Source organism: Cervus elaphus, chromosome 1, assembly GCF_910594005.1.
Source record: "Cervus elaphus chromosome 1, mCerEla1.1, whole genome shotgun sequence".
Lineage (NCBI taxonomy): Eukaryota > Metazoa > Chordata > Mammalia > Artiodactyla > Cervidae > Cervus > Cervus elaphus.
In genome coordinates this window covers 67501254-67527333 of record NC_057815.1, presented here as the reverse complement: position 1 = coordinate 67527333, position 26080 = coordinate 67501254, and the positions used below count along the sequence as shown (strand labels likewise).

The 26080-nt window shown below is 35.7% G+C and overlaps 1 protein-coding gene across 1 annotated transcript in view; it reads left to right on the top strand.

The window, feature by feature from the left end:
• PGM2L1 (phosphoglucomutase 2 like 1) overlaps nucleotides 1–24826 on the top strand; it is a 60029-nt gene extending 35203 nt beyond the window's left edge. The window contains exons 5-14 of the mRNA XM_043906984.1: nucleotides 2651–2734; nucleotides 7710–7903; nucleotides 8980–9169; nucleotides 9719–9816; nucleotides 10525–10705; nucleotides 12653–12746; nucleotides 13116–13245; nucleotides 13469–13658; nucleotides 17351–17484; nucleotides 19350–24826. Coding sequence (XP_043762919.1) covers nucleotides 2651–2734; nucleotides 7710–7903; nucleotides 8980–9169; nucleotides 9719–9816; nucleotides 10525–10705; nucleotides 12653–12746; nucleotides 13116–13245; nucleotides 13469–13658; nucleotides 17351–17484; nucleotides 19350–19452 — 1398 coding nt within the window. The 3' untranslated portion in view covers nucleotides 19453–24826. The remainder of the gene's footprint in view (nucleotides 1–2650; nucleotides 2735–7709; nucleotides 7904–8979; nucleotides 9170–9718; nucleotides 9817–10524; nucleotides 10706–12652; nucleotides 12747–13115; nucleotides 13246–13468; nucleotides 13659–17350; nucleotides 17485–19349) is intronic.
• Nucleotides 24827–26080: the final 1254 nt, after the last annotated feature.

Here is a 26080-nt window from a genome sequence, read left to right as displayed (position 1 = left end):
CTCCAATGCATGAAAGTGAAAAGTGAAAGTGAAGTCGCTCAGTCATGTCCAACTCTTAGCAACCCCATGGACTGCAGCCTACCAGGCTCCTCCATCCATGGGATTCTCCAGGCAAGAGTACTGGAGTGGGGTGCCATTGCCTTCTCCTAACTTAACAATGTGTGTGCATCTTTTCTATGCCTTGGTGAATTATCAAATTCCCTTCCAAGTCTGGATTAATTTTCCACATTTTATCTTTTGTACATTCAATGTCATAAAATGTTTTTGAGAATTCCTTTTTTGCCAGTATCACTTACTCTAGGACAACCTCATCGTTCTCATCACAACCACATCCTTAACTTATATCCATACATTCACCTTCACTAAGCTGGTCTGATTGCCTATCTAGAGTCTCTTGAATGACAGCAGTGTCAATGTTCCCAGTTATTTTTCTGTAACTCCATTTATGATTGATTCAAATGTTACCTCCACCATTATCACTTTTTGCTTCTTTGCTGCACTTTCATCTTTGTTGGCCATTTCCTAATTTCAGTCATCCAGTGTTGCAAAACTGCCACATGAGTTCTCTCTGGGAGCTAAAGAGGCAACACAGCTATATGTTTTGCTGTCTGTGCAATAGCTCACAGATGCACAGTGACCACCAGTGACATGATCAGTTACTAATCATGATGGATCTCATATATACATAGTTGTTTCAGACTGAAGAGCTAGGAGCCAAGTTTTTACTTGATATAGTTACAGCATAGGCAACTGAAATTTGAGCATGTGTTTGGGAGACTGCTATTATTTACTTAAACATGGTATCAGAAATTTATGTGTATTGGAACTTTACAAACAAGGACTGTCTGGATTTTAAAATGAGCAGCAATGAAAACACTAAGTAGGAAAAAAACTATGAGATATAACTAAAGCTCCACTTAAAGGGAAATTTATAGTCTTGATGAATATATTAGGAAAAAAATTTTTAAGTAATGAACTAAGATTTTAAGTTAGTATGTTAGGATAAAAACAGAATAAATCCAAATAAAATTAAAAAAATAATGATACAAGGAAAAATCAGCTAAATAGAAAATAAAGAAAAGGAGGGAATCAACAAAAGCAAGAGTTGGCTTTCTGAAGAGACAAATAGTAAAATAGACCTTTTGGCAAGGCTGCTGAAGAAAAAAAGAGAAAAAACAATCCCTGGTGGCTCAGATGGTAAAGAATCTTCCTGCAATGTGGGAGACCTGGCTTCGATCCCTGGGTTGGGAAGATCCCCTGGAGGAAGGCATGGCAACCCACTAGAGTATTCTTGCCTGGAGAATCCCCACGGACAGAGGAGCCTTGTGGGCTACAGTCCATGCAGTGGCAGAGTCGGACATGACTGAGTGACTAAGAACAGATTAAGAAAACCACAGTATTCTGAACGTGATGCAAATAAATGTGAAACATAGGAGAACTGGCCAATTTTCTTGAATGATTAATACATCAAACCTGATAAGAAATAGAAAACCTGAACAGACCTGTAGTCATTAAAGAAATTGAACTGATTTTTATTAATTTTCTCAAAATAAAAATGTCAGGTCTATATGATTTTGTTGGCAAGTTTTACAAATTGTTAGATGATTAGATAATGTCTCCATAATCTGTTACTAGTGATTTATTGGATATATACGGAGTGGATCAAAGAATTGAGGAATTTTTAAACAATTAGCTCTAATGAATGACAGAAATCAAGGAGGGCCCAGATATGTTGAACATTTTTGTAGGAGTCTGCCTCTGGGTTACCATTTCCAACTGTAACTATGTGTTGGCCTTCCTCTCTTATTGCAAGTGGATCTGCTCTGGCTGCTAGGGAAGTTGTTTTTGGCACTCTTTATCACCATGTCTTTGAGTCAGAGGAAATCTACTTACAGCAAAAACATCTTGGAGAAGAATTGGGTCTTATGAGCCAGTCTCTGAGTTAAATCATCAAAGGAATAGGTTACTGTAGTCAGATCAGTGTCACGTGCCCATTCCCCCATGGCCAGGAGGAGAGAAGTTGGATGTGATGTTAGAATGGAGGAACATCTTAGGCAAATAATAACTGTGATGAAAAAGGGAAATTCAACCTGGGAATTAACTTTGGGAGAAATGGTAGATTGATTTTTATATGCTATAGAGGCCACAGAGTGTATGTAAAGATCTTCAAATCAAAAGGCAAGAGACCTATGTTTCATGCTTATGTAGTTCTCCCTTATGATTACCTAATATTGAATAAGCAGTATACAGTGTGTAAAATATGATAGATTAGATGATTTCTAAAAATACTTCCAAGTCTAATATTTTATGATTAGATTCCCCTCTCATATCTCCAGAGTCTGGTGGAATATCTGGCATATAGTAGGTATTTGTTAAATATTTCTTAAAGGAACAAAATAATTATAAGACTAAGTTAAATGAGACTAACTTTTAATGAGGGGGAAAAAAGCATTCAGTCTAACAGTTAGGTGGTTACTGATGACCTAATAGGTGGCTTTAGGTATATCCCACGTAGTGAACCTGGAGTTGATTATTAAGGTTTTAGGCTATTTATATCTTAATGTCTTTTCCAGTTATTTAGTCAAAGTTATTCTTGTGTCAAATATATGAGTAGCTAGAAAACAGAATTACAGTATTATTGGTTTTTTAGCCATATGCAGTCCAGGAACTCAAAGCAGTTGCAGGTGTGATGATTACGGCGTCTCACAACCGCAAAGAAGACAATGGATACAAGGTAAACCTTGGACTCTTCATCTTTGGTTATTTCATAGTTCCTTTTTTATTTAAATAATACGTGCTGAGTATATTTTCTACAATGGGAAGCAGGGTTAGACATTGGAAACAGAAAGATAAAAACACTGAGGCTGCCCCTCAGAGAATGGCTTCCCAGGTGGCTCAGTGGGTAAAGAATCTGCCTGCAATGCAGGAGACACAGGAGATGTGGATTCGATTCCTGGGTTGGGGAGATCACCTGGAGAAGGGCAGGGCAACCCACTCCAGTATTCTTGCCTGGAGAATCCCATGGACAGAGAAACCTGGTGGGCTACAGTCCAAAGGGTCAGAAAGAGTGGGATACAATTGAAGTTACTGAGTACCACCACCACTCAAAAAATGTGTATCCTTACTGGCCCTTATTACGTCTCAATGTGTATTATTGTCCTTTATATACTTATGTACTATTACAAAAGTCTCTTCAGTGGTCTTTTTACTTCTGATATCTTACTGCCCTTGATTTCCCTAGCCCATCCCAAATCATCCTCTCTGCCATTTCAGAGATAAAATCATTTTGTACCAAGAACTTGAAGAATGAGTGGTAGTTTGAAGGAAGAGAGCTGGATGGTACTTTGACCTCATTCTCCTCCTTCCCCTCCAGTCTTCTGCTGGGACTCCCTACTGGCCACAGGATCTGTTTGACATGTCAGGCTTCATGGCAGAAAGCAGGGTGGGGACAGGTGAAGAGTGCTCAGAAGGGGCAAACAGAAGATACAGCAGTGTTGAACCAGCGTTTGGGGCTCCTGGCTCATGAGTCTATGATCTTATATTTCTTTTTCTTCTTGTGTAGAGGGGAGACTCCAGGCACACCGAGCTCTGGTTTACTGGGGAAAGAATATTTTATACTAATCTAAGATTTTGACCCTTGCCAGCTAAGTGGGGAGTATTACCATTTACAGAAGCAGTGAAGAAGCCTAATTCATTAGTTTGGGACATAATTAAGTTTGAGGGATTTGTGGGTCAATCAAACAGCAGCAACCTGTAGGCAGTTGAATATGGAGATCTGTTGTTCAGGGGAGAAATTTGGGATCACTGTACATATTATGTTAGAGCATTTAAGAATATTTGGAAGTTCTTTATTTGGATGGGCAGCCCAGAAACAGTGTAGGTTAGAAAAAGAGGTCAAGAATGGATCCCTAGGGAATATCAACTTCAAATGAAGGGAGAAAGAAGAGAATCTGGAGTCAGGACAAAGACAGGAAGAGACTGATGTTACAAAACCAAAGGGGTAAGAGAGTTGCAAGGAGGGAAAGGTCAATTGTCAAAGAAAGTAAAGAACCCAGATCTGTCCTCTGATCATCAGACTCCTACATCCAGTTGCCAACCTGATATCCATTGGGATGCCTAACATGTCTCAAAATTAGTATCTCTAGAACAGAGGCCTTGATTCTCCCACAACCTGCCATATGCACACTCAAATGTATTCCTCCCCAAGTCTTACCCATCACTATAAATTCACACTACCACCCACCCAAGCAAAAACAAAAATTCATTCTTGATTACTCTCTTTCCTTCACTCCAGACATTTAATTTTCTAACAGAATTTGTAGACAAATTCTGCATCCAAAATCTATGTAGAATATGTTTACTTCTGCCCATGTCTTCTCCCTCCACGGTTCTAAACCGTTGTCTTTGTCTGAACAACATCATCCTAGCTGGCCTCTTCCCTGCTTCCATTGTTCTTCCCTGCAGTCCATTTTCCACCAAGCAGCCAGAGGATCTTTTAAAATATAAACAGGTCATGTTAGCTTTCCTGCTAAATCCAATCTCCTTACCTTGGGGCTTACAGGACTCTGCCTCCTGCCTGCCTCTTCCACTTCATTCCGTTCAGTCCTCTCCTGTGCTCACTGTGTCCCGGTCCCACTGCAGCTTCTTTCCATTCTCCCGGTTCCTCCAGTATACCAAACCCTTTCCTGCCCTGAGTCTTTTGTTTGTTCCTCTGCTTGAACTGCTCTTCGCCAAATCTCACAGACTTGCTTATTTTCATCCTTAAGTTTCCTGCCCAGATGTTGCTTCCTTGAAGAGACCTTCCCTGGCCACCTTATCTGAAATGGCTTCCCTCAATGATCTTCTCTTCATTTTATTTATTTTCTTCACAGAACTTATCACTATCTATAATTACATGCTTTCTTTATAATGAATTATCTTGTTTGTTTATTGACTTGTTTGATCCTCCTCCCCCGCTAATTCCCCAATATAAGCTCATGGGTGGTAGGACTTTGTTTTGATATTTATTGTTAGTAAACATACTTGTCACAGAGTAGACCCTCAAAGATTTATTTTTTCTTAAAGTATAAGCACAAGGTAAAAAGTATAAAAGTTAAACATTATAAAAAGTTAATAAAGAATATTTTTCCCACCTCTTTCCCTGAGCATCCCTTTTCAGAAGCAAATATTGTTTCTGGTTTTAGTTTCCTTCCAGAGGTAATCTATGCCTGTGTAATCATACGAGTAGTATTGGTCAGTCCCTCTTTTTTCCTTCATAAATGTCAGAGTATTATATATAGTGTTCTGCACCTTTTTTTTTTTTCACACAACAGTGTGAAACAGTCTTAGAGATCATTCTCTACATCAGTCGGTCTATAAATAGGTTTGCCTCATTCATTTTTAAAAACCTATATGGATGAGTCCTAATTTATTTAACCAATCCCTACTGATAAACATTTTATTTTGTTTCTAATCTGCTACTGCTTACAAACAGTGCTACAATGAATGTTTTTCTATATACATCTTTGTTCGTATACACAAGTAGATTTATATTATCATTCTATAATGATAGAATAGTGGTTAAGAGTGTTATGGACTGGGTTTGAATCTTACCTCCACCACTCAGAAGCTTTGTAACCTAAGATAAATTACTTAATTTCTCTATGCTTTGGTTTCCCCATCTGTAAACTGAGAGTGATAATAGAACCAGTATTTTAGGGCAAGAGTTAGGATTAAGAGAAATCGTGCATGAAAAATGCTTGTATAGTATCTGGCTCTGATAAATACTCGAGAAATGTTGCCTGTTGTTTTTATCCTTATTCTCTGTAGCTGCACTGTCCAATCTGATAGCCAACAGCCACCTATGATTACCCAACACTTAAAATATGACTAGTCTGAATTGAGATGTGCTGTAAATGTAAAATACACACCAGATTTCGAAGACTTAATACAAAAAAGGCCTGTGAAATATGTGGTTTACATTGTGGCTGGCATTATATTTCTATGGCCCTGCTGAGCTGTAGAATAAGTTTCTAGATGTGAAACTTCAGAGTCAAAGGAACTGTGAAATAAAGTTTGTCATTCTCTATTCAAGGTGGTTGTTCCAACTGCTGCTCTCACTGGCAACATAGGAGGGTCTTTATCCCACACCGTCCATTATTGTTTGTCAAACCTTTTCATCTTTGCCAGTCAGATATGTGGAAATGTTATCTTGAATCTGTACCTGTCTTGTGAGTGAGGTTGAGCGTCTTTTCATACATTTATAAGCTATTTGTGTTCCCTTTCCTGAAAAGTCTGTTAAAGGCTTTACTCATTTTTGTCTTCGGTAGTTGCTCTTTGCTCTTTTCCTTGTAGATTTGTGAAAACTCCAAAGTAGCGCTTAGTCATCTGTCTTTCAGGTATTTCTCCACATATTATTGTTTACCTTTTGACTATTTTTCCATGCATGTTATTATGGTATTTTTCTCCATCTGGAAAAATTATTTCGGCATTTCAGTGGTATGATATTTCACTTGTACATTACTTTAGAGAGCTTCAGTATTTTTGTAATTTTTGAGTCTCTTTATTCAAGAACAGAATGTATTCTTCCAAGACTTCTTTTAGACCCTTTAGTAACATTTTAAAGATTTTTTATCTTTCACATTTCTTTTTAAGTTTATTCCTGGGTTTATTTTTTTGCACAGATTTCTCTGTTACTGTATCAGGGAGGGATGCTTTCTGCTACAGGTTCAGAAAACCCATAAAAGTGGCTAAAGTTGATAGGAGTTAATTTTTCTCACAACAAAAAATCCAGAAGTATGTGGCAGCTGGTATGGTTCTATAGCTCAATGTTGTTGGACCTAGCATCCCTGCAGTTTTGTTTTGGCCTTTTCTTCAAGTGCTCATTGTATAAGGGGTGCTGTACCTCTAGGCATCACATTCACATACAAGGCAGGGAGAAAGGCAGGGAGAAAGGCCAAGATTATTTTTCTCATGTTAAATAAATTTTCATGGAGAGCTTTCAGGGCTCATGAACAGGATCTTGCTGGTTGCTTGGAATGTGGGAGCATCCGTTCAACTGGATTTTTGGTTTTGTTTTTTAAATTTCTGCAGGAACCTCAGGAGTTTCACCAACTGGGAGCAATTTTTATGTTACTGTAGACCTCAGATTTGAAATTTTTTAATCACCCAGAACTTAAGAAAAGAGACATGCTACCTTATCATCTTTCAGTAATAGTGGGCAGAGCTTTTTCTGTTCTATATTTCCACTAAGAAATAGTAGACTTTATTTGGTGTGACATAAATCTAGTTTAATTTATAGCTGAAAAATAAATTCTTCTTTATCATATAACAGAACCACTTTATAATGCTAAAATTTCATAGTATCAAGTTTTTTCCATGGTTTCTTAGATCTGCTTTAGTATATAGTTATAGATCTAAGATTATGATTGGATGCTATGATATATACATATTTTAACAATGTCATAATGGTGCCCTGATTATATTTTACTTGTATTGTTATTAAAATGTACTTCTAAATGAGAAAATAATACAGAATCATTTTGCTGAAAAGTCCGTATGGAATCATTACCATCAATATCCTTAGGTATTTATTAAGTTAGTCCAGTGTTGACATTTTCTGCTTGACTAATTTGGTGTGCTTCTTTGTAAAGTCAAATATCCCTATTGTAGCTAAGAAAACATATGGCCAACATTTCAAGTGCTTATAGCTGTGTTTACCTATCTTCTAGGTTTATTGGGAAAATGGTGCTCAGATCACATCTCCTCATGATAAAGAAATTCTGAAATGTATAGAAGAATGTGTGGAACCCTGGAATGGTTCTTGGAATGATAATTTAGTGGATACCAGCCCACTAAAGAGAGATCCTTTGCAGGACATTTGTAGGAGATACATGGATGATCTGAAAAAGATCTGTTTTTACAGGTATCCAAGAGGGAATGTAGGGTAATGTTACCTTACCATAAGATTAACAAATAACAGAAAAATAAGGATAAAAATATGTTGGCTATTCGCTATAGTAAAATTATAGGTAAATAATACAGTTCATAGTAGTCAAAAAGTAGAAATAACCCAAATATTCAAATATTCACCAGTAGTTAAATGGCTAGAAATATATTTGTAGTATATCCATACAATGAAATATTATTCAGCAGTAAAAAAGAAGTACTGTTGCATACTACAACATGGATAAATTTTAAAAATAGGCTAAATGAAGGAAGTCAGTCACAAAGGACCACATATTATATGGTTATATTGATATGAAATGTCTAGTGTAGACAAATCTATAGAGATAGAAACAGAAAGTATATTAGTGGTTGCCTATGGCTGGGAAAAATGGGAGGGTTAGGGTGTAGTGGCTTTGGGATATGGAGTTTTTTGGGGGGTAATTTGAATTTTCTAAAATTGATTATGGTAATGGTTGAACAACTCTGTGAATATAGTGAAAACCATTGAATTGTGTACTTTAGGATGAATTTAGAGTATATTGATGGGTTTCCCTGGTGTCTCAGATGGTAAAGAATTCACCTGTAATGCAAGAGACCTGGGATCAATCTCTAGGTCAGGAAGATTCCCTGGAGAAGGGAATGGCTACCCACTCCTGTATTCTTGCCTGGAGAATTCCATGGACAGGGGAGCCTGATAGGCTACAGTCCGTGGGGTCACAAAGAGTCAGACACGACTTAGCCACTAACACTTTTAAACTACTTTTTAACTACTACTAATTATCTCTTCATAAAGTTGTTAAAAATTATAACTCAATATATGTATTCACTGTATGTAAGGAAATTTCCTCTAAAATTTGACTTTTCCTTACCAATTTCCGTGTTCCTATAACTATTCCATAAATAGCTAACACTGTTTTCAGAAAACATTGTGGTTTGTTGAGTGTAGTTTTCCTATCCTGACAAAATAGATTTTAGCCTTTTCTCGAGATTATTTTAATTATACCACAAGTAATGAGTTTTATGACATTGATTGAATGATATTTTCCTTTACAGGGAATTAAACTCAAAGACAACCTTGAAATTTGTACATACATCTTTTCATGGAGTCGGACATGACTATGTACAATTGGCTTTCCAAGTATTTGGTTTTAAGCCTCCAATTCCAGTACCAGAACAAAAAGATCCTGATCCAGACTTTTCTACTGTTAAATGCCCAAATCCTGAAGAAGGAGAATCTGTGCTGGTATATTTTTTCAGTATTTAAATTATGATTTAGTATATTAAAGTTCATCAGGTGGATAGGACTCTGACAATTCAAAGATTACTTACAGAAGCAAAAACTACTTTAGCTTACATCTTTTAAATTATGTTAGAGCCATATATTCTGTTTTGTTTGAAATCTCTATGGTGGATTTCCCTACTTCCTAGTCTTATTTTAAATTTAGCCAAACTAGATTAGCAGATGCAAACTATTACATATGGAATGGATAAACAACAAGGTCCTGCTATATAGCACAGGGAACTGTATTCAATATCCTATGATAAACCATAGTGGAAAAGAATATGAAAAAGAATGAATATATATATGTGTACCTGAACCATTTTACTGTACAGCAGACATCAACACAACCTTGTAAATCAACTATACTTCTGTGAAATGACGTTAAAAAAAATTAGCCAAACTCTATTCCTTCCAAAATTCATTATCACTAATGTAGTGCCTACATTTAGGAAAATGAACATTGAATTTAACATCTTCAATGTAATTCAACTTTTTGGGTCACTATTTCAGGAACTTTCTTTGAGACTGGCAGAGAAAGAAAATGCCCGGATAGTGCTGGCTACAGATCCTGATGCAGACCGACTGGCAGTGGCAGAACTTCAGGAGAAGTAAGTAGAACCTGTTATTTGATTAAAATCTTAAACTTTGAAAAGCAGTTTTTGATTTTAAGTCTTGCAGGCTCATTGGAAATAATTTTTTAAAAAATGAAAAGAAATCTCCTGTAAGCCCACGATCCAGAGATAACCACCTAGGTTGATATTTTGACATTTCCTTCCTGTTTTCTTCATTCAAATATTCAAGATATATTTGTTTTTTTATAAAACTGTGGTCACCCCATATATATATTAATACTTTTGTGTCTTATTTTCCACATAATATTGTACTATGAGCATTTTTCTCTATCTTTAAATATTATTTAAAATATTAATTTTTAAACTAGTGTAGTATCTCAACACATTGCTTTATGAATGTAATCATTTCCTAATCATGGTTCTTTGGGTTGTTGTGTATTTTTGCCATTATAATGTCATGAAAAATGTCCTTACATAAAAAGGACACCATATTATAACTTTTTTCTCTTCAAGTAAGAAAATACAAGTAACAGTGTCATAGCTTTTCAAAGTACATTGCTGCCATTCCTACCCTAAGCTCACCCTGATCAGTTAGAAAAGTAATAGTAAATGTTTTCTCAAAAATCCCATAGAGTCTTTTTTAGGTTTTCCTTTGTGAAGGATGGTAATTTGTAGGTCCTGGGGTCAAGAAGTTTTAACGAGAAGTTACAAAGATCTTGACTTGAATTTTCATTCTCTCTACAGTGGTGTTTGGAAAGTTTTCACAGGGAATGAGTTGGCAGCCTTGTTTGGGTGGTGGATGTTTGATTGCTGGAAGAAAAGTAAATCAAGAAATGCTGATGTGAAGAACATTTATATGTTAGCCACCACAGTCTCTTCCAAAATTTTGAAGGCAATTGCACTAAAAGAAGGATTTCACTTTGAGGTAAGAATAGGTAATATCTATGTGCTCCTTTTCTAAACCTATTTCTGTAAGCTAAAGCTATCTCCCCACCAAAGTTGACTTTTATTGATTTCATTTCTAATTCCCTCTTTTCAAATTCTGTTAACACTTCAATAAAAGATTAAGTCTTTTTGATAGTTTGGAGACCTTGAGCCAAATTCATCCTATATGTGAGTTTCTGAAACTAAGATAAACATTCTTACAAATTGCATTAATGCTTATTTTTCCATACAACAGTATCTGGCTTTCTTACCAAGAAAATCTGGCTCCCAGTGACCTCATAAATAACATAAACTCCACTCCAAAAAAACTGTAGGTGTCATGACCGCTTGTTTAGCCTCTTCAGGTTCAGTCTTAAGAAACTTTTAAATTAAAAAAAAAAGAAAAGAAAAGAAACTTTAAGTAGTCTCCTAAGTTACAAATTAAGACCCAGTGATCTACATCCAAAAAACGTAATGATTCTCTCCCAGCACAGATCATTAACCTTTGTGAACCTCGGGCAGTTAAACTGACCCCTTTTATAGCTACTGGGACTAATGCCAATTAAGTTGCTTTTCCTCTGCCCACTTTGCCAAATATCAGTGAAAAAGTCACCTCTGGGTGTTTTTCTTGAGCCACAGTCAGGCTATAGGTCTTAACACTAATAGGCTAACTAAAAGAAAATGATACCTTTCTTAATGAAATAGAACTTTCAATCTCTGGCTTTCTAAATTACAAATAGCAAAATAGAGGAAATGGAAAATTCATTCAAACCTAAAATTCTGAATTACTATTGTTGTTGTTCAGTCACTCAGTCGTATCCAGCTCTTTGCGGCCCCATGCACTGCAGCACACCAGGCTTCTCTGTCCTTTATTGTCTCCCAGAGTTTGCTCAGGCTCAGGTTCATTGAGTCAGTGATGCTGTCCAACCGTCTCATCCTCTATTGCCCCCTTTTCCCCCTGTTGTCAATCTTTCCCAGCATCAGGGTCTTTTCCTTGTAGCAAGAAAATGCATAATGAGCACAAAAGAGAAAAAACATGCTTCTAAAGACCAATATTAGATATGTGCTTTCTTGTTTTATTACAGGAAGTGGTGCTGCAGAGATTTGGGGCTTTTTTTTTTTTTCTCAGTGAAGAGGTGGAGAAGTGAATGAGAAATCTTAAATTAGTAAGAGAACTCTAGAGTCACTGTGTATCACATACTGTTTCTACCTCTAAAGCAGTTCATGTCTTTAAAATGAACACTAGCTCATCAGATGAAAAGTTCAAATCTAATTATCAAAGAAGAACCTACTAACTTTCCTGATGGTTTTATTTGGGCCACGGTGTTATGGTAAAAGTATACTTGGTTCAAGTATATGTTGAAATAATGTTGAAAGTGCGTTGTTAAAAAGCTTTATGGCCTTTGGTTACTCAGAGGGACTACATTATAACCTTCATAGGCACTTTTACATTTAGTGCTTATAATGCAACTTAAAGAGCTGTTTCTGAGAAGTGATATTGAATCCTGGCTCTCTCATATGCAGGGTACTCTTGGGCAAATTTACTGAACCTTCTGAGCCTCTGTTTCAGTAACAGAGTTTTTGTGATCATTGAAAAAGATAATGATGTAAAGCAACTATTACAGTGCTTGGTAAATAGTGTATGATCATAATATATGTGTGGATTTATGGTACTTTGTGACTATATACATCGCCACTTATTGGATTATATTTGGTGAATTGTATCACTATTACTATACTCGATAAATAGCAGGTCATCAGTCGTGGCAGTGTATATATCCATGCACTTTATGACTGTATGTTTACCACTATATAAATTTTTGTAGACTGAAGACTATAACAGAAAATCATTATTGAGGTGTTATGTGCATTTAGTGATGGACTTTTCTCTAATATATATTTTTTTTGAGACAGTCACTTAACTAGAGTGGCCTCTTCTGCATTTCAGGAAACATTACCAGGTTTTAAATGGATTGGAAGTAGGATAAAAGACCTCCTGGAAAATGGGAAAGAAGTCCTTTTTTCATTTGAAGAGTCTATAGGTATGTAGTAAATATTAAAATATTTGAAATATGAATGAGAGCACTTTTTTCAAATATAGTAATTCTGTAGAGAATTACTTGAATTCTCTACAAGTAAAAAATTCTCTACAAGTGAAAAATTACAGAATTTTTGTCATCTGGTTTTACATTTTGAGTTATAAAAACTATCAAGAACTCAGAAATGTGTAGATACATTTCTCATCAGAAAAAAAAAACCCTTAAAGGTCCCTTACATATGTTCAGTATCAGTGGGTTTCCTTTATTACCAGGCTCTTAAATGCATTGATCCTTCTGAAGAAATATGAAACTACTGAAATTATACATAGGCTTATATTTTCCTCCTTTTTAAAGGTGTTTTTTAATTCTTAGGTTTTCTGTGTGGAACTTCAGTTTTGGATAAAGATGGTGTGAGTGCAGCCGTTGTTGTTGCTGAGATGGCATCGTACCTGGAAACCATGAACATAACATTGAAACAGCAACTCATTAACGTTTATGAAAAGTAAGTTCTACTATTTGGAATTTCATGCTCTAATTTCTTTGGTGCTACTTTTAACTTTATAAACTTGTTTTGAGGAATAGTCATTCCTTTTTAAAAAGTACTGATATTGTCCGCATGAAGAACTGCCACTATCTGCTTAACACAATAATAGGCTTATCTTTAATTTGTACTTTTCTAAAGAGTGACTTGAAATCTGATTTTAACACTTTAAATCTTTGTACAGATATGGTTATCATATTTCAAAAACTTCATATTTCTTATGTTATGATCCAACTACCATCAAAAGTATATTTGAAAGGCTTCGCAATTTTGATTCTCCAAAAGAATACCCAAAGTTTTGTGGGACATTTGCTATATTGCACGTACGAGATATTACCACTGGATATGACAGCAGCCAGCCTAATAAGAAATCAGTAAGTACCTATATTTTAAAGTTTTTAACAATTTGTAATAATTCATACTACAGTAAAATGGAAGGTCAAGCCTGTGAGTTTCTTAAAACTTAGGATCCTTGTTTTTCTCCAGAGCAGTTGTAAGTTCACTAACTGGATCTGACTCTCACCCATCCTGTCCTCATCACTCCCCAAGGGTATAGTATACCCTGAGGGTGGGGAATGGGAAGGAGGATGAGAGACAGGATGAGGAAGGGAGGGTGGGAGGGAGGGAAAAAATGTGATAATGCTAAATAATGTTGAAAATTTTTTAAGTCTAAAAGCCTATAATTTCATCATATGATACTGCTTTTATGTGGAATCTAAAAAATTAAACAAATGAACTTATTTACAAACCAGAAACAGACTCACAGACATAGAAAACAAACTTTTGCTTACAAAAGGAGAAAAGGGATAGGGGATTAAGTAGGAGTTTGGAGTTAAAGGTGGCTCAGTTGGTAAAGAGTCCACCTGCAATGCTGGAGACCTGGATTCGATCCCTGGGTCAGGAAGATCCCCTAGAGAAGGAAATGGCAACCCACTCCAGTATTCTTGCCTGAAGAATTCCATGGACAGAGGAGCCTGCTGGGCTACAGTCCATGGGACTACAAAGAGTCAGACATGACTAAGTCACTAACTTTCTTTGGAGTTAAGATATACACACATTAAATAAATGACCAACATGGACCTACTTCATAGTATGAACTATACTCAATATCTTATATTAACTTATAATGGAAAAGAATCTAAAAAAGAATATATATATATATAGCTGTACACCTGAAACTAATACAACACTATAAATCAACTATATTTCAATTAAAATTTTAAAAATAGAATTAAATTTTTAAAAGATGAATGTTTTACTAATCATCATAGCACCTAAAAAAATAAATGAATAAATAAATAAATGCCTATAATTTCAAAGCTATGTGTCTTTCTAGTTTTAACTTCCCTTTCAGTCTTATTCCCTATGAATGTGTGGCTTCCTACGTGGCTCAGTGGTATCCCTTTTCAACCTTATTTCCTATACCTCCAGCCAAATGGAATAACTTACATATACTTCTTATATATATATACATTAAAAAATTATTTTTCTATTTTTGCTCAAGCTTTTTCCTTAGTCCACTTTTTCTTCCTACTGCTGCAGATTCATACTTTAGCCATTATTTAAGACTTCATGCAGATGTCACCTCCTCCATATACACTCCAGGTCTCATAATCAGATATCTTCCTCCTGAGGTTTCTTTATATATTGTGCCTTCCTGTGCTCACTTATCACTTTCTATGTCATGTTACCATTGTCTTGTGCATGGCAGATTCATTTCTAATAATACCTTTATGCCTCTCAAAGCTCTTGCCTACACAGTAGGTGCTCAACTAACATTTAAATGCCATAGATTGCTGATTATATTTATTTTGTTATTATTATGATTGTTATTATTAACCTAAATTTCCATGTATAATGGTCTGATATTGTCTCAAGAGTCTAGGAGCATAATATATTTTGGAAAATCTGCAGCCTCTTATGTAGAATACTACCCATATTCCCTTTGTGTATTTTCATCTGGTCAACCAAAATTGGTTCTTCGTTGTTGTTATTCTGTCTGTATGCACGTATGTTTTTCTGTGTTTATAAACTACTTGAAAAGAAGAACCAAATGTTTTGCTTCTTTTTATTTCTCTAGTGTTGCTATGGTTAGAATAGCTCTTGGTATGATGCTTTTCCCCTCTTGACTCCCTTTAAAGTTTATGATATTTGTTATTCCAAGTGCTTTCCTATCTATTCTCCACTGATGCTTACAACAGATTTTGTAAGGCTTGTAGTATGGATATTTGTTAATCCCCTGGGGTCACATAGTGACTGTCAAAGACTTCCTGAGTTCTTTCTTCTCCAGCTTCAGATTGACATTCATCTGTGTGTTCAACAGGCATTTATCACAACCCTTCTGTGCTACACCGAGAAGACAGTAATGACAAAGACACTGTAGGAGGCTAGTAGGGAAACAGTCAAGTAAATTGATTACAAAATGATTAGGGGGTGCCTAAGAGTGCCATGAAAGAACATAGGAAAGACCCTTACTCAGATTTGAGGGGCTCATGCAGGACTCTGCAGAGGACTTTGTGAGCTGAGTTCTAGAGTTTGGGTAGGAGTTATCCAGATGTAGGAGGAACAGAGAATGTTTGAGGCAAAGGGAGCAGTAAGCGCTACGTCTGGAGGTGAGAAGTCATGTTTTCTTTCAAGGAACCGCATGTAGTTCTCTACAGCAGTAGTACGGGGTGCAAGGAAGGATGGCGTGTACGGTGAGTGGGTTAGAGAGGGGTGAGAAGATCAATTAGTACGCCGTTTCAGTAACGGAGATGAGAGATGACAGGAGCCTGAATGTAACATGGTAGCAGTAGTGAAGGAGAGAGCCTGACGAAGTTGAGTTAAATACAGGGTAGAATAACCAGGACTTGCTAGTTGGTGGTTGGTGAGTGGAACAGAGGGAAGGAAGGTTTCTGTCTTGAGCAGCTCGTAGTACCACTCACGGAGAGGACCAGGCTCAGGACCCCTGAGGAAAGGCTCCACCGTCAACTCCTCCACCCCAGTACAACCCCCATGGTTCCCTCGAGATCCCGTCACAGATTTGTGAAGATTTGTGGTGCAGGAAGAGTACCTGTGTTAATCTATATGTTGATGTCAGTAAAACTTCATTCTTGTTTAATTTTTAGGTAATTATATATATTTGCACCCCAGTGGATTTATTTTGCCTGCCCTCTAGGATGTGTGCACTCTGCTTTGGAGACTGTTGAAAAACTATCTGTGAAAGTGTCTTGAAATTGTAAAGCACTTTGCAAAAGGAGAGGTAGTTTGGACTTTGGGAGAGATAGGCCAGGTTTCAACTTCTTGCTCTGCCACTTAGCTGATTACCTTGAACAGGTCGTTTACCCTCTTTGAACCTTGTCTGTAAATTGTCAGTAATATTTACTTTGTAGGATTATTGTTGAGGCCTGGAGATCATGTGTATAAGGTATATAATCCAATGCTTCTATAATTATAAATAGTAAATGATACAGTTATGAATTATTATGAATGTAATCTTTTGTATTTTAAAGTTCTTTAAAATATTTAAAAAATTTTAATCGCAGTTAAAAAAAAAAAAAAATGCAGGGGCTTCCCAGGTAGCTCAGTAGTAAAGAATCTGCTGCCAGTGCAGGAGCCACAGGAGACATAGGTTTGATCCCTGAGTCAGGAAGATCCCCTGGAGGAGGAAATGGCAACCCATGCCAGTGTTCTTGCCTGGATAACGTCATGGACAGAGGAGCCTAGCAGGCTACAGTCCGTAGGGTTGCCAAGAGCTGGAAACTACTGAATGACTGAGCATGCAAACAAAAATAACAAACACATAAAATTATCATCTTAACCATTTTTAAGAGTTCAGTAATGTTAATAATCACATTGTTGTGTAACAGATCTCCAGAACTACTTCATCTTGCTAAACTGAAACTCTATACCCATTAAATAAGTCTCCATTTCCCCCTCCCCCTAACCCTTGGCAACTGCCTTGTTACTTTCTCTTTCTATGAGTTTTACTGCTTTACACACCTCATATAAGTGAAATGTATTTTACAACTCTTGAAAATGAGAAAGGTACCAAGTGTAACTGAACCTTTGTTGCAATTCTGCCTAGGTGCTGCCTGTAAGTAAAAGCAGCCAAATGATTACATTTACTTTTCAAAATGGCTGTGTCGCTACTCTTCGGACTAGTGGAACAGAACCAAAGATAAAGTATTATGCAGAGATGTGCGCATCACCTGACCAGAGGTAGGAATCAACTTTTAAAATATTATGTATGTCTAAAAGCTTTCTTGATTTCAGAACTGATTTCACTTTGCTGTGCCACAGAAGCTAACACAACATTGTATAGCAATGACTCCAGTAAACATTAACTAAAAAATGCTTTATTAAGAGATGTAATTCACATACCCAATAGCTCACCCATTTAAAGTGCACAGTACAGTGGTTTTTAGTATATTCAGAGTTGTGGAAACATCACTGTAGTCGATTTTAGAACATTTTCATCACATCAGAAAGAAAGCCCCTTCCAGTGAGCCGTCACTCCCTTTTCTCCTTCTTCCCAGCCCTAGGCAACCACCAGTCTACTACTAGTCACTATAGATTTTCTTATTCTGGACATTTCATATAAATGGAATCACATAATATGTGGTCCTTTGTGACTGGCATCTTTTATTTAGCATAATGTTTTCAAGTTTCATCCATGTTAGCATGAATCAGTACCTTATTCCTTTTTTAGAAATTTTGTTTTCATGGCCCAGTGATATGCCACTGTATAGATACACCATATTTTTAATCTGTTTATTAGAGGAGGGACATTTAGGTTATTTCCATATTTTGGCTGTTATGAATAATGGTGGTCTGAATGTTTGTGTTCAAGTTTCTGGGTGGTCATATATTTTCTTTTAACTTGGGTATATATCATACTTACATAAGGAAAACTGCCGGGCCATATGGTAGTTCTATGTTTAACTTTTTGAGGAACTGCCAGACTCTTTTCCAAAAAAACTGCATTATTTGGGAACTGAATCTTAATTTTTTAGTGAATTTATATTCCTGGGAAGACTCTTTAAAGCTTGAACTATTTAGGCTAAGCATAAAGAAATGATCAACAAATAATTTATTCATTGCTAAATATTCATTTTCTATATTTAATATGATTTGATTTAATATGCTGAATTAATATCCTTTTAAGAGAGTATAAATTGTGATAACTTGACTTTAATAACGTTTAGAGGGTATTTAAACTTATGAGTAGTATCTCCTATAATGTTGTCATTGGTCAATACCTATTGGGGAAGGAGATTTTTTTTGGAATTGCCTTCAGAGCAGTGTACATTAATTACTTAGTATTTCTCTAAACCTTTGTGTTTAAGAGTAGATTTTATTTCCTTTGGGGGGAGAAAATGACCTCCTGAAGTCATTCAGAGCAGAGTTTAAAGTAAATCAAGTTTAAAAAGAAAAAAAAGTAAAGCAAATTGAACAGTGCTATCTTTGGTTTGAAATGAAGGGCGATTATTAACGTAATAAAAATTAAATTTGTTGTGTAGCTTGTAAAATGACTGTGAAGGCAGTTTTAAGGAGGCTTCTGAAAAGAGAGATTTTTGGGGTAATGGCAGCTCTTCAGGTGATGACAGAAGGGAATACTTGGTATTTTTTTAAACATCTTACATTTTTACTTACATCTTTACTTACATCTTTACTTCCTAAAAGATATGCTGTATCATCCCATAATAATGTATAAGAGGTATGCATCAAAGTATTTCAGGAAGCCAGTTTATCTTAATACCTGGTATTGGTGTTCTGAGCCATTTAAATTGCCTGCTTTAGGAGCAGTCTTTAGATGTACTCAAACTCATCCATGTTTCATGTACCAAGGACCTCCTTTTAATGCAGTTCAATTTCAATTTGTGAGAATGGTGTTTTCTGTGAGTGTGATTCCCCTCTTTCCACTTTTGGTCTTGTTTTGTTTTACCCAAGTGAATTTCTCTCTTGTTTACCAGTTACTTAATTATCCCATAAAGTATATGCACTCTTAAAAAGTTACAACAGTTTAAGCACATTTTAAGGCTATGGAAATAAAGGATTTCAAAACTCTTAACCTTTTTCTTCAGTGACACTGCCTTACTAGAAGAGGAATTGAAGAAACTGATTGATGCTTTGATTGAGAATTTTCTTGAGCCCAGTAAAAATGGACTGACCTGGCGTTCTGTTTAGCATTCACCAGAACATCGTTGCTTTGCCCCGGTCCATGGAGCAGAGCAACCAAGAACTCCACGCATTGTACTTGTGTTAGCATTCTCTCTGTGTGTCATCTGGCCAAGTATCTTTTTCCTTTATTTTCTTTCTTTTTGGTTGGCTAGCTAAACAAACTGTATAAATATGAAATGAAATGGCTGGAAAGAACTCATTCAGATTTTTTCATAATCCTGAACAAAAGTCATTACATTAAAAGTATTATGGTAACACGTCATTCTTCCTTCAACAGAAACGAAATACAAATGTGCGTTTTCTTATTAAAGTGTGATTAAGCTTAGTTATACATTCTTGTGATTGTGTATAGCACAGTTTTTCTTAAAGGAAGATAAATGTTGTATAATTGTAGAGTTAGTTAAGGAGATGAATCCATAAGATTGGCAAGAAAGTGACACTGCTCCCAGAATACTGTGGAAAAGTGCCATTGTTACATCGCAGGTATTAACTTACAAATGAGAGTATCTGAAATAGGATATTTAGCATTTCTAGGTTAGAACAGGTGTTACAATTTGTGGTTTCAGCACCTCTGTTTCAGATGCTCTTGGTGCAGTGTAAATTTATTGTATTTATTTAAAATTCTAACATTTATCGAACATAAAACAATAGTGGCAACATTCCTAGTGGCTTGGTTCTTTCTCAGTGCCTGTTCAAGGCATGGTTTGAATTGAAATAGTGTTCTTCCACTGAGTATAATTTAACCAGTTAATTTGCAGACAGTTAAAGAAAGTCTTCCGAACTATATAGTTATTTCTCCTCTAAAAATAGATTGTTGATTTAAAAATCTTATGAATGTAAGTAAAAATCTTAATAAAAACAGGCTCAATATAACTAGCTAAGGATCTTCATGTTAGAATTGTGTTGGTTATCACAGCCTCTAAGTAAAGAAAACTACTGGAACTAAGAAAGGAGCTGTGAATTTTTAATTTAAAAGTCTGACATTGAAGTTACATTTTTACAAGAATATTTGTTTATCACATGAAGTAGTGCTCATTTTACTAAGAAATAAAACATCAAGATTTTAGATCTTACAAAACAAGCTACATGTTTTAAAACTAAAGTCCAGTTTATCCTAACATCTTGCTGACTTCTGTAGAGTTTTTTATCATGAGTACTATTTATCTCTTTTAGTGGGGGAAAATTTTTTGGGAGGGGAATGTCACTTTTGGTTGATTCTGCATCTCTAAAAAAGAGTTAATAGAGAAGTGTTGTTTAATCTTCTTAAAGTGTATTCTGTCCTGTATTGCTCACAGAGTACTTAGCACACGTGATATAGTTGAGTTAACAATCATGGGGCCTTGGATGTACATAATTATACTAAACAAATTGCCTGTGGGAGATAACTGGTATGAGAGAATTTATTTCCTAGAAAAATAATAATATAAAATTAGGCTAGAATATTTATTGAATCAAGATTTGATTTATTGCAGTTATCAGCTAATATTTGGCTGACTCCAGATAATCCAAATGTGATTTTCAAATTACTGTATTGCCACTATTGTTCATTTGTTCCTTCCTTACTTTCTTATAGCTGAATCTTGTGTGACTGTAGATAATAGAGCTAAATGTAGAGTACTATTCCTGAATGAGTCTGTTTCCAAAGGCTTTGCACTAAAGAAGAAATGTGTAGAATGTTTTGCTTTATTTGCTTTTAGGAATGTAGATTGTCATTTAGGAAATGGCCTATATTCTACAAAGTGGTATGAACAATGCTATATATATATATATATATATGAAAAATGATGTATATTCTGTTTTAGTATCTGTGTTTCAGTGACTGAAGAACAAAGTGGAGCTAAAATGATACAATAGCTCATTCATAATCACTAAAGCCATGCTTGTCATTCTATTATAAAGAGAACAGTTTTGAATGCAACAATATAATGCAACAGGAGTCATCTTAATCAAGGTGAAAAGTCATTAAGGCTTGGATTCTTATGTCAAAAATTTAAATATCGAAAGTTAAAATTAAAATTTTACAAATGTTCTCAAAGAGTATAGATTGAAGGAATTATTTGATTCTAGCCAAGCTCCTGAGCATGATATTTAACAAGAGCTTGACATGGTAGGTGTATACGTGTCTAACAAAATAAATTCAGTGGCCCAAGACAACCAAGAAAAATAGAAGTACTGGCCAGTAGGGCTGAGCCTTAGGATCTACATTATCTTTTTCTTTATGAACAGTATCATGGGAATGAATGCCTTCTCATTAAGTGTGTAGATCAAAACTGATATTTTCTAGAGCTTTGGGGAAAAGAAGAGAATTAATCAGGCAAGATTAAAGCACTGGAAATAAACAGTAGAAATAAACAATAGAAAAGTCAGTAAAGTGGCAGAGAAAATGCTTCATGTGAAGAGCAAATTTACCACCTGAAAGGTGGGAAATGAACTGGCTGTGGGCAAGTTGTTTACTTGTTATGATGAGCAGATAGTGATGCTTTTGTCTCCTTTTATTAGTGACTGCTAAGAAGCAGCCAAGGAGGCCTTTGAGGAGTTAAGAAAAAGTACCCTTCATAGGATTCAGTTCCTGTTAGGATGTTGTGTTTTCGGATCACATGGAAACTGGAGAGGGGAGAATATAACAGAAATAAAAAGGAATGAAATATAGATTGATAAATAAGACCTATAAGAAAAAGCACAAAAGATTAAGATCATTTAACTCTGGAGGGGAGGATAGTTTAGTAACTCTTGAGTTATTATTTAAATCTTTTATTGAAGAACTCAAGAAGTAATATGAAAGACTGCTCTCCATCTCCAGCAGGGACAGTATAAGAGGGAATAAGGATTTTTTTTAATACAATTAAACATTTTAGTATTATGGCATATGCTAAAAAGCTGTTTAGCAATTTTTTAAAGTTCCTTCATTGAAATCTCAGGTTGGAACAAAGATGATACTATAAAGAGCATTGAAAGTAACATTTGAGTTTCACTTCACATCTGGAAGAATTTAGCTCACAGGATAGTTTTTGTATATGTTGAGTAGTAGATGCATGAGTTCAGTCTTTATTCACTGTATAAAGACCTGCTTAATTAAACCTGTAAATTAAGTGCAACTTGAACACAATTCCGTTCATCTTGAAGAATGTATAGGATATTTGAGGAGTTTGTGTTAAATATAAATTATTATTACTTGGATGTTGTAACTTCAGCAGACAGAAAGGTTCTAAGAGAGTGGATGCTTTGGAATATCTATATAGGGAATAGACTTCCTATTTCTCAAGCAAGTTGCTTCTGGAATTGATGCAACAAAGATACTAGCTGAAGTTTAATGGAGAAATTGTTCTACAAACTGCTGCTGTTGGTGTTTCTCTCAGATGTTTTCCATTGATGTTTGTGATGCTTGAAAAATCCAAATTCAGCTTGGATAAATGTGTTTTATGCCTTTTTCTCTCTACCTCCCTCTTTCCCTAGGTGCCCTTCCACATTCTGTTACTGTGAAAAACTGTTGCCCTGTTACCTCACTTATAAGAAATCTTAACTGTATTCATTCAGAATGCTTTAAACTTATTCCTAAGCTGTTTTTGTTTATGGACTTTTGGTTATTTTGTTATTACTGTGAGAATATTTAAGACATTGTAAGAAGTAATTTTAAATCTATTGCATAATCTTTTTTGGTCTGCTTGGATACTACTGTATTTTAATTTATTACGGCCTTTTACAATTCACTTGTTTTCTGAGATTGTTCTAGAAACGGATGAAGAAAGACTCATACTAACCAAAATCAATGGTCAATTGATCTGGCATTTTATTTCAGGTTTCCTTGTACTTTGGGCATCGAAAGCACAAGATCTGAGGAAATAATTTTTTTTTTTACATTTGTCCCTCAAACCATCTTACCATAAACCATAAGGAGTCTAAGTGGAAAGGAAGGAATATCTCATTGTTGGACTCTACACAGCCTAAATTTACTCCTAGTTGGAAACAAAGTTAGTGTTTTCTGTTGGTTACTTTAAAATATTCACCATACTATTGAATTCATTAAGACATATCTTCTCTTTGTTAATTCAAGACTGTGTACTTAAAAAAGAGAGCATAGAAGAATGACTGAAGTGACCAAGATAAGGGCAAAGTGGCATATCTTTAAAGTTTGCTTCTCGAATTTTTCCACCAGCATAATCCTAAAGCAGAGGAGCATGAATGTTTTGGGGGAAGGGACCTGAGAGCAAAATCAGAAGCAGCCTGCACTCAGAATTTCGTGTTTGGATTGAAAATGTGATTTTTGCATTCTCCGTAATAAAACTGTTTTAGTGAAAAATGATACCTTCAGTCTTTGTGGAAATTGATGCCACCAGAAAGAGGCACCGTGCTTATCGTATGGGCTCTCAGTTTTGTCCCCCATCCCCTGCCTCAATTGCTATATACCCCTGAGGGGACACACACTGACTCTAGTGTGACAAATATACATAGGACGTACATAAAATATTCCCTTTAGAAGGTGACCTTTGAAGGTGTTAATGCCAAATTGAAGTGACCTGAAACAGTTTTAGTAGCACCGAACCTTATAATATAATCCAAGGCGTTTACCAGTTTGTTCTCCTTAATTATTAGCATCCCTTGACTATGAAGGAGCACCTGACTCTCAGCTCCCTGAGAGCAGGGATCCTGGTTTATTATTTTTCATATCCACACCACCCACCACCTGTTATAGAGTACTTAGTTGGTGAAAATAGGAATTATGGAATTTTATTCTAAAGAAACAAATGGTTTAGGCAATCAAAAACATTACTTTTCTGATTCAGCTTTTAAAACAGTTCTCAATACTGATATGTACACTAAGTAATGTTTATTAAGCATGCACACTCTTAAATACTGTTTCTTTGGAGAGAGCAGAGCATATTCCTATTTTGGAATTGTATGTAATGCCTACTCTTTTACACTCAAAGCAAGATGTCGGCCAAGAAGGTTAAGAAAGTGTCTGTGTTAGTGCTGTTATAAGCCTACTAATGCTGCCTTCCAAGTGAGTCACAACGAATTGGATACTGTTTGATAAATTTTTGTCCAGTGTATGATTCATCATATATCTGAAGAGAGCCACCCAAACAAGATTTGCACCTGTATGTGATGAGGGCTTGTGTTATAGGCTGAAACAAACTCTCTGTATATGTCATTGAATATGCCAGATAAAATATATGCAGTTAAGAGTTAATTATTTTTCTGTATACCAGTAGTTCAAAATTGTACCCTTGTTTTAATAGTTTCTGTCAACATCTTCTCATTTTTCCTTACAGACTACCAGGGTGTATCGTAAATACTGCCTATGAGAATTTGCACTTTAAGTATTTGTGTGCGTGGCTTTAGCCAAATGAAGTGTTATCAGTAATAAACAGGTCTCTTCATAGGCATAAGTTTCTGTGTAATTTTTATTATCTTAGATATTACGTAGTTTATAAAGTTTGCTATCCAAACTGAACATGTTTTTGAAATATATTCATGATATACCCTAGAAACTACTTTGACCCTAAATGAGTAGTATAGCTCATTACTCAGTAAATATTTGGCTGGTTAGCCAAAAGTCCCAGAAGAAAGAACTAATACTAAATCTTTTTCCTTATTTTCACCTTCTCTCCTTTAATTGACCTAATTTGTCTGCCCATGCTAGCATCAACATAATAAAAAGTTAACGGTTTGGAAATCCCTCAAAGAAGTAACTATGTATCTGTGATAGAGTGGTGGTCATGCAGTTAGTTTCCAGGGTTGTTAGGATTCTGGGGTCCTGGTCTCCACTGCCTGCTTCCTGTGATCAGGTTCAAAGGTAAGATGAGTGAGAGTAACATTCTACAAGATCATTTTATCACCTTCCTTGTATATTCTGAAAACCATGCTAACCCCAGGCTTACCTTTTCCTCTATTTTATTGTTGTTTAAGCACGTAAACAATACAGCAAATTTAAGTAGTATTATTACCTGTCTTTGTAGTCTCCACAAGCATAGCCTTTTCACTACATTGCTATTGCCTAGAACAGTGCATGGCACATAGAAGGTATCCAGTAATATTTACTGGTTGAATGAACCCATCTCACATTTCTGCATGCAGAAGAAAAGCCCTGAATTCTGCTTTGATTCCACACATTGCACAGGGTTGCATGTGATGAGAAATATGCAGCCGTGATTCTACCCCCTTTAGAGATTTACAAACCCATTAATCAATATCTCATTCAGGCAACACCTACTTCTCACTACCTCAGGGTCATCTCTGCCCATGTCCTGTTGAAATCTCAAGCTAAGCATTTTCTTTCCACTTTCCTGGCCCCATATTTTCCTGGCTTGAAACCTCCAAGTCATCTTTGATTTATGCCACAGGATATGTACTAATGGACAAGTTTTTTTTTTTAATTGGAGTACTATATTAGTTGATTCACAATGTTGTTAGTTTCTGGTATGCAGCAAAGTGATTCAGATGTGCATGTGTATTTGTATATATGTGTGTGTGTGTATTTTCTTTTTATGTTCTTTTCCACTATGGTTTATCACAAGATGTTGAATATAGTGCCCTGTGCTGTACAGTAGGCCCTCGTTGTTTATCTGTTTTATACATTGTATTTGCTAATCCCAAACTCCTAATTTATCCCTTCCCTCACCCCTCTTCCCCTTTG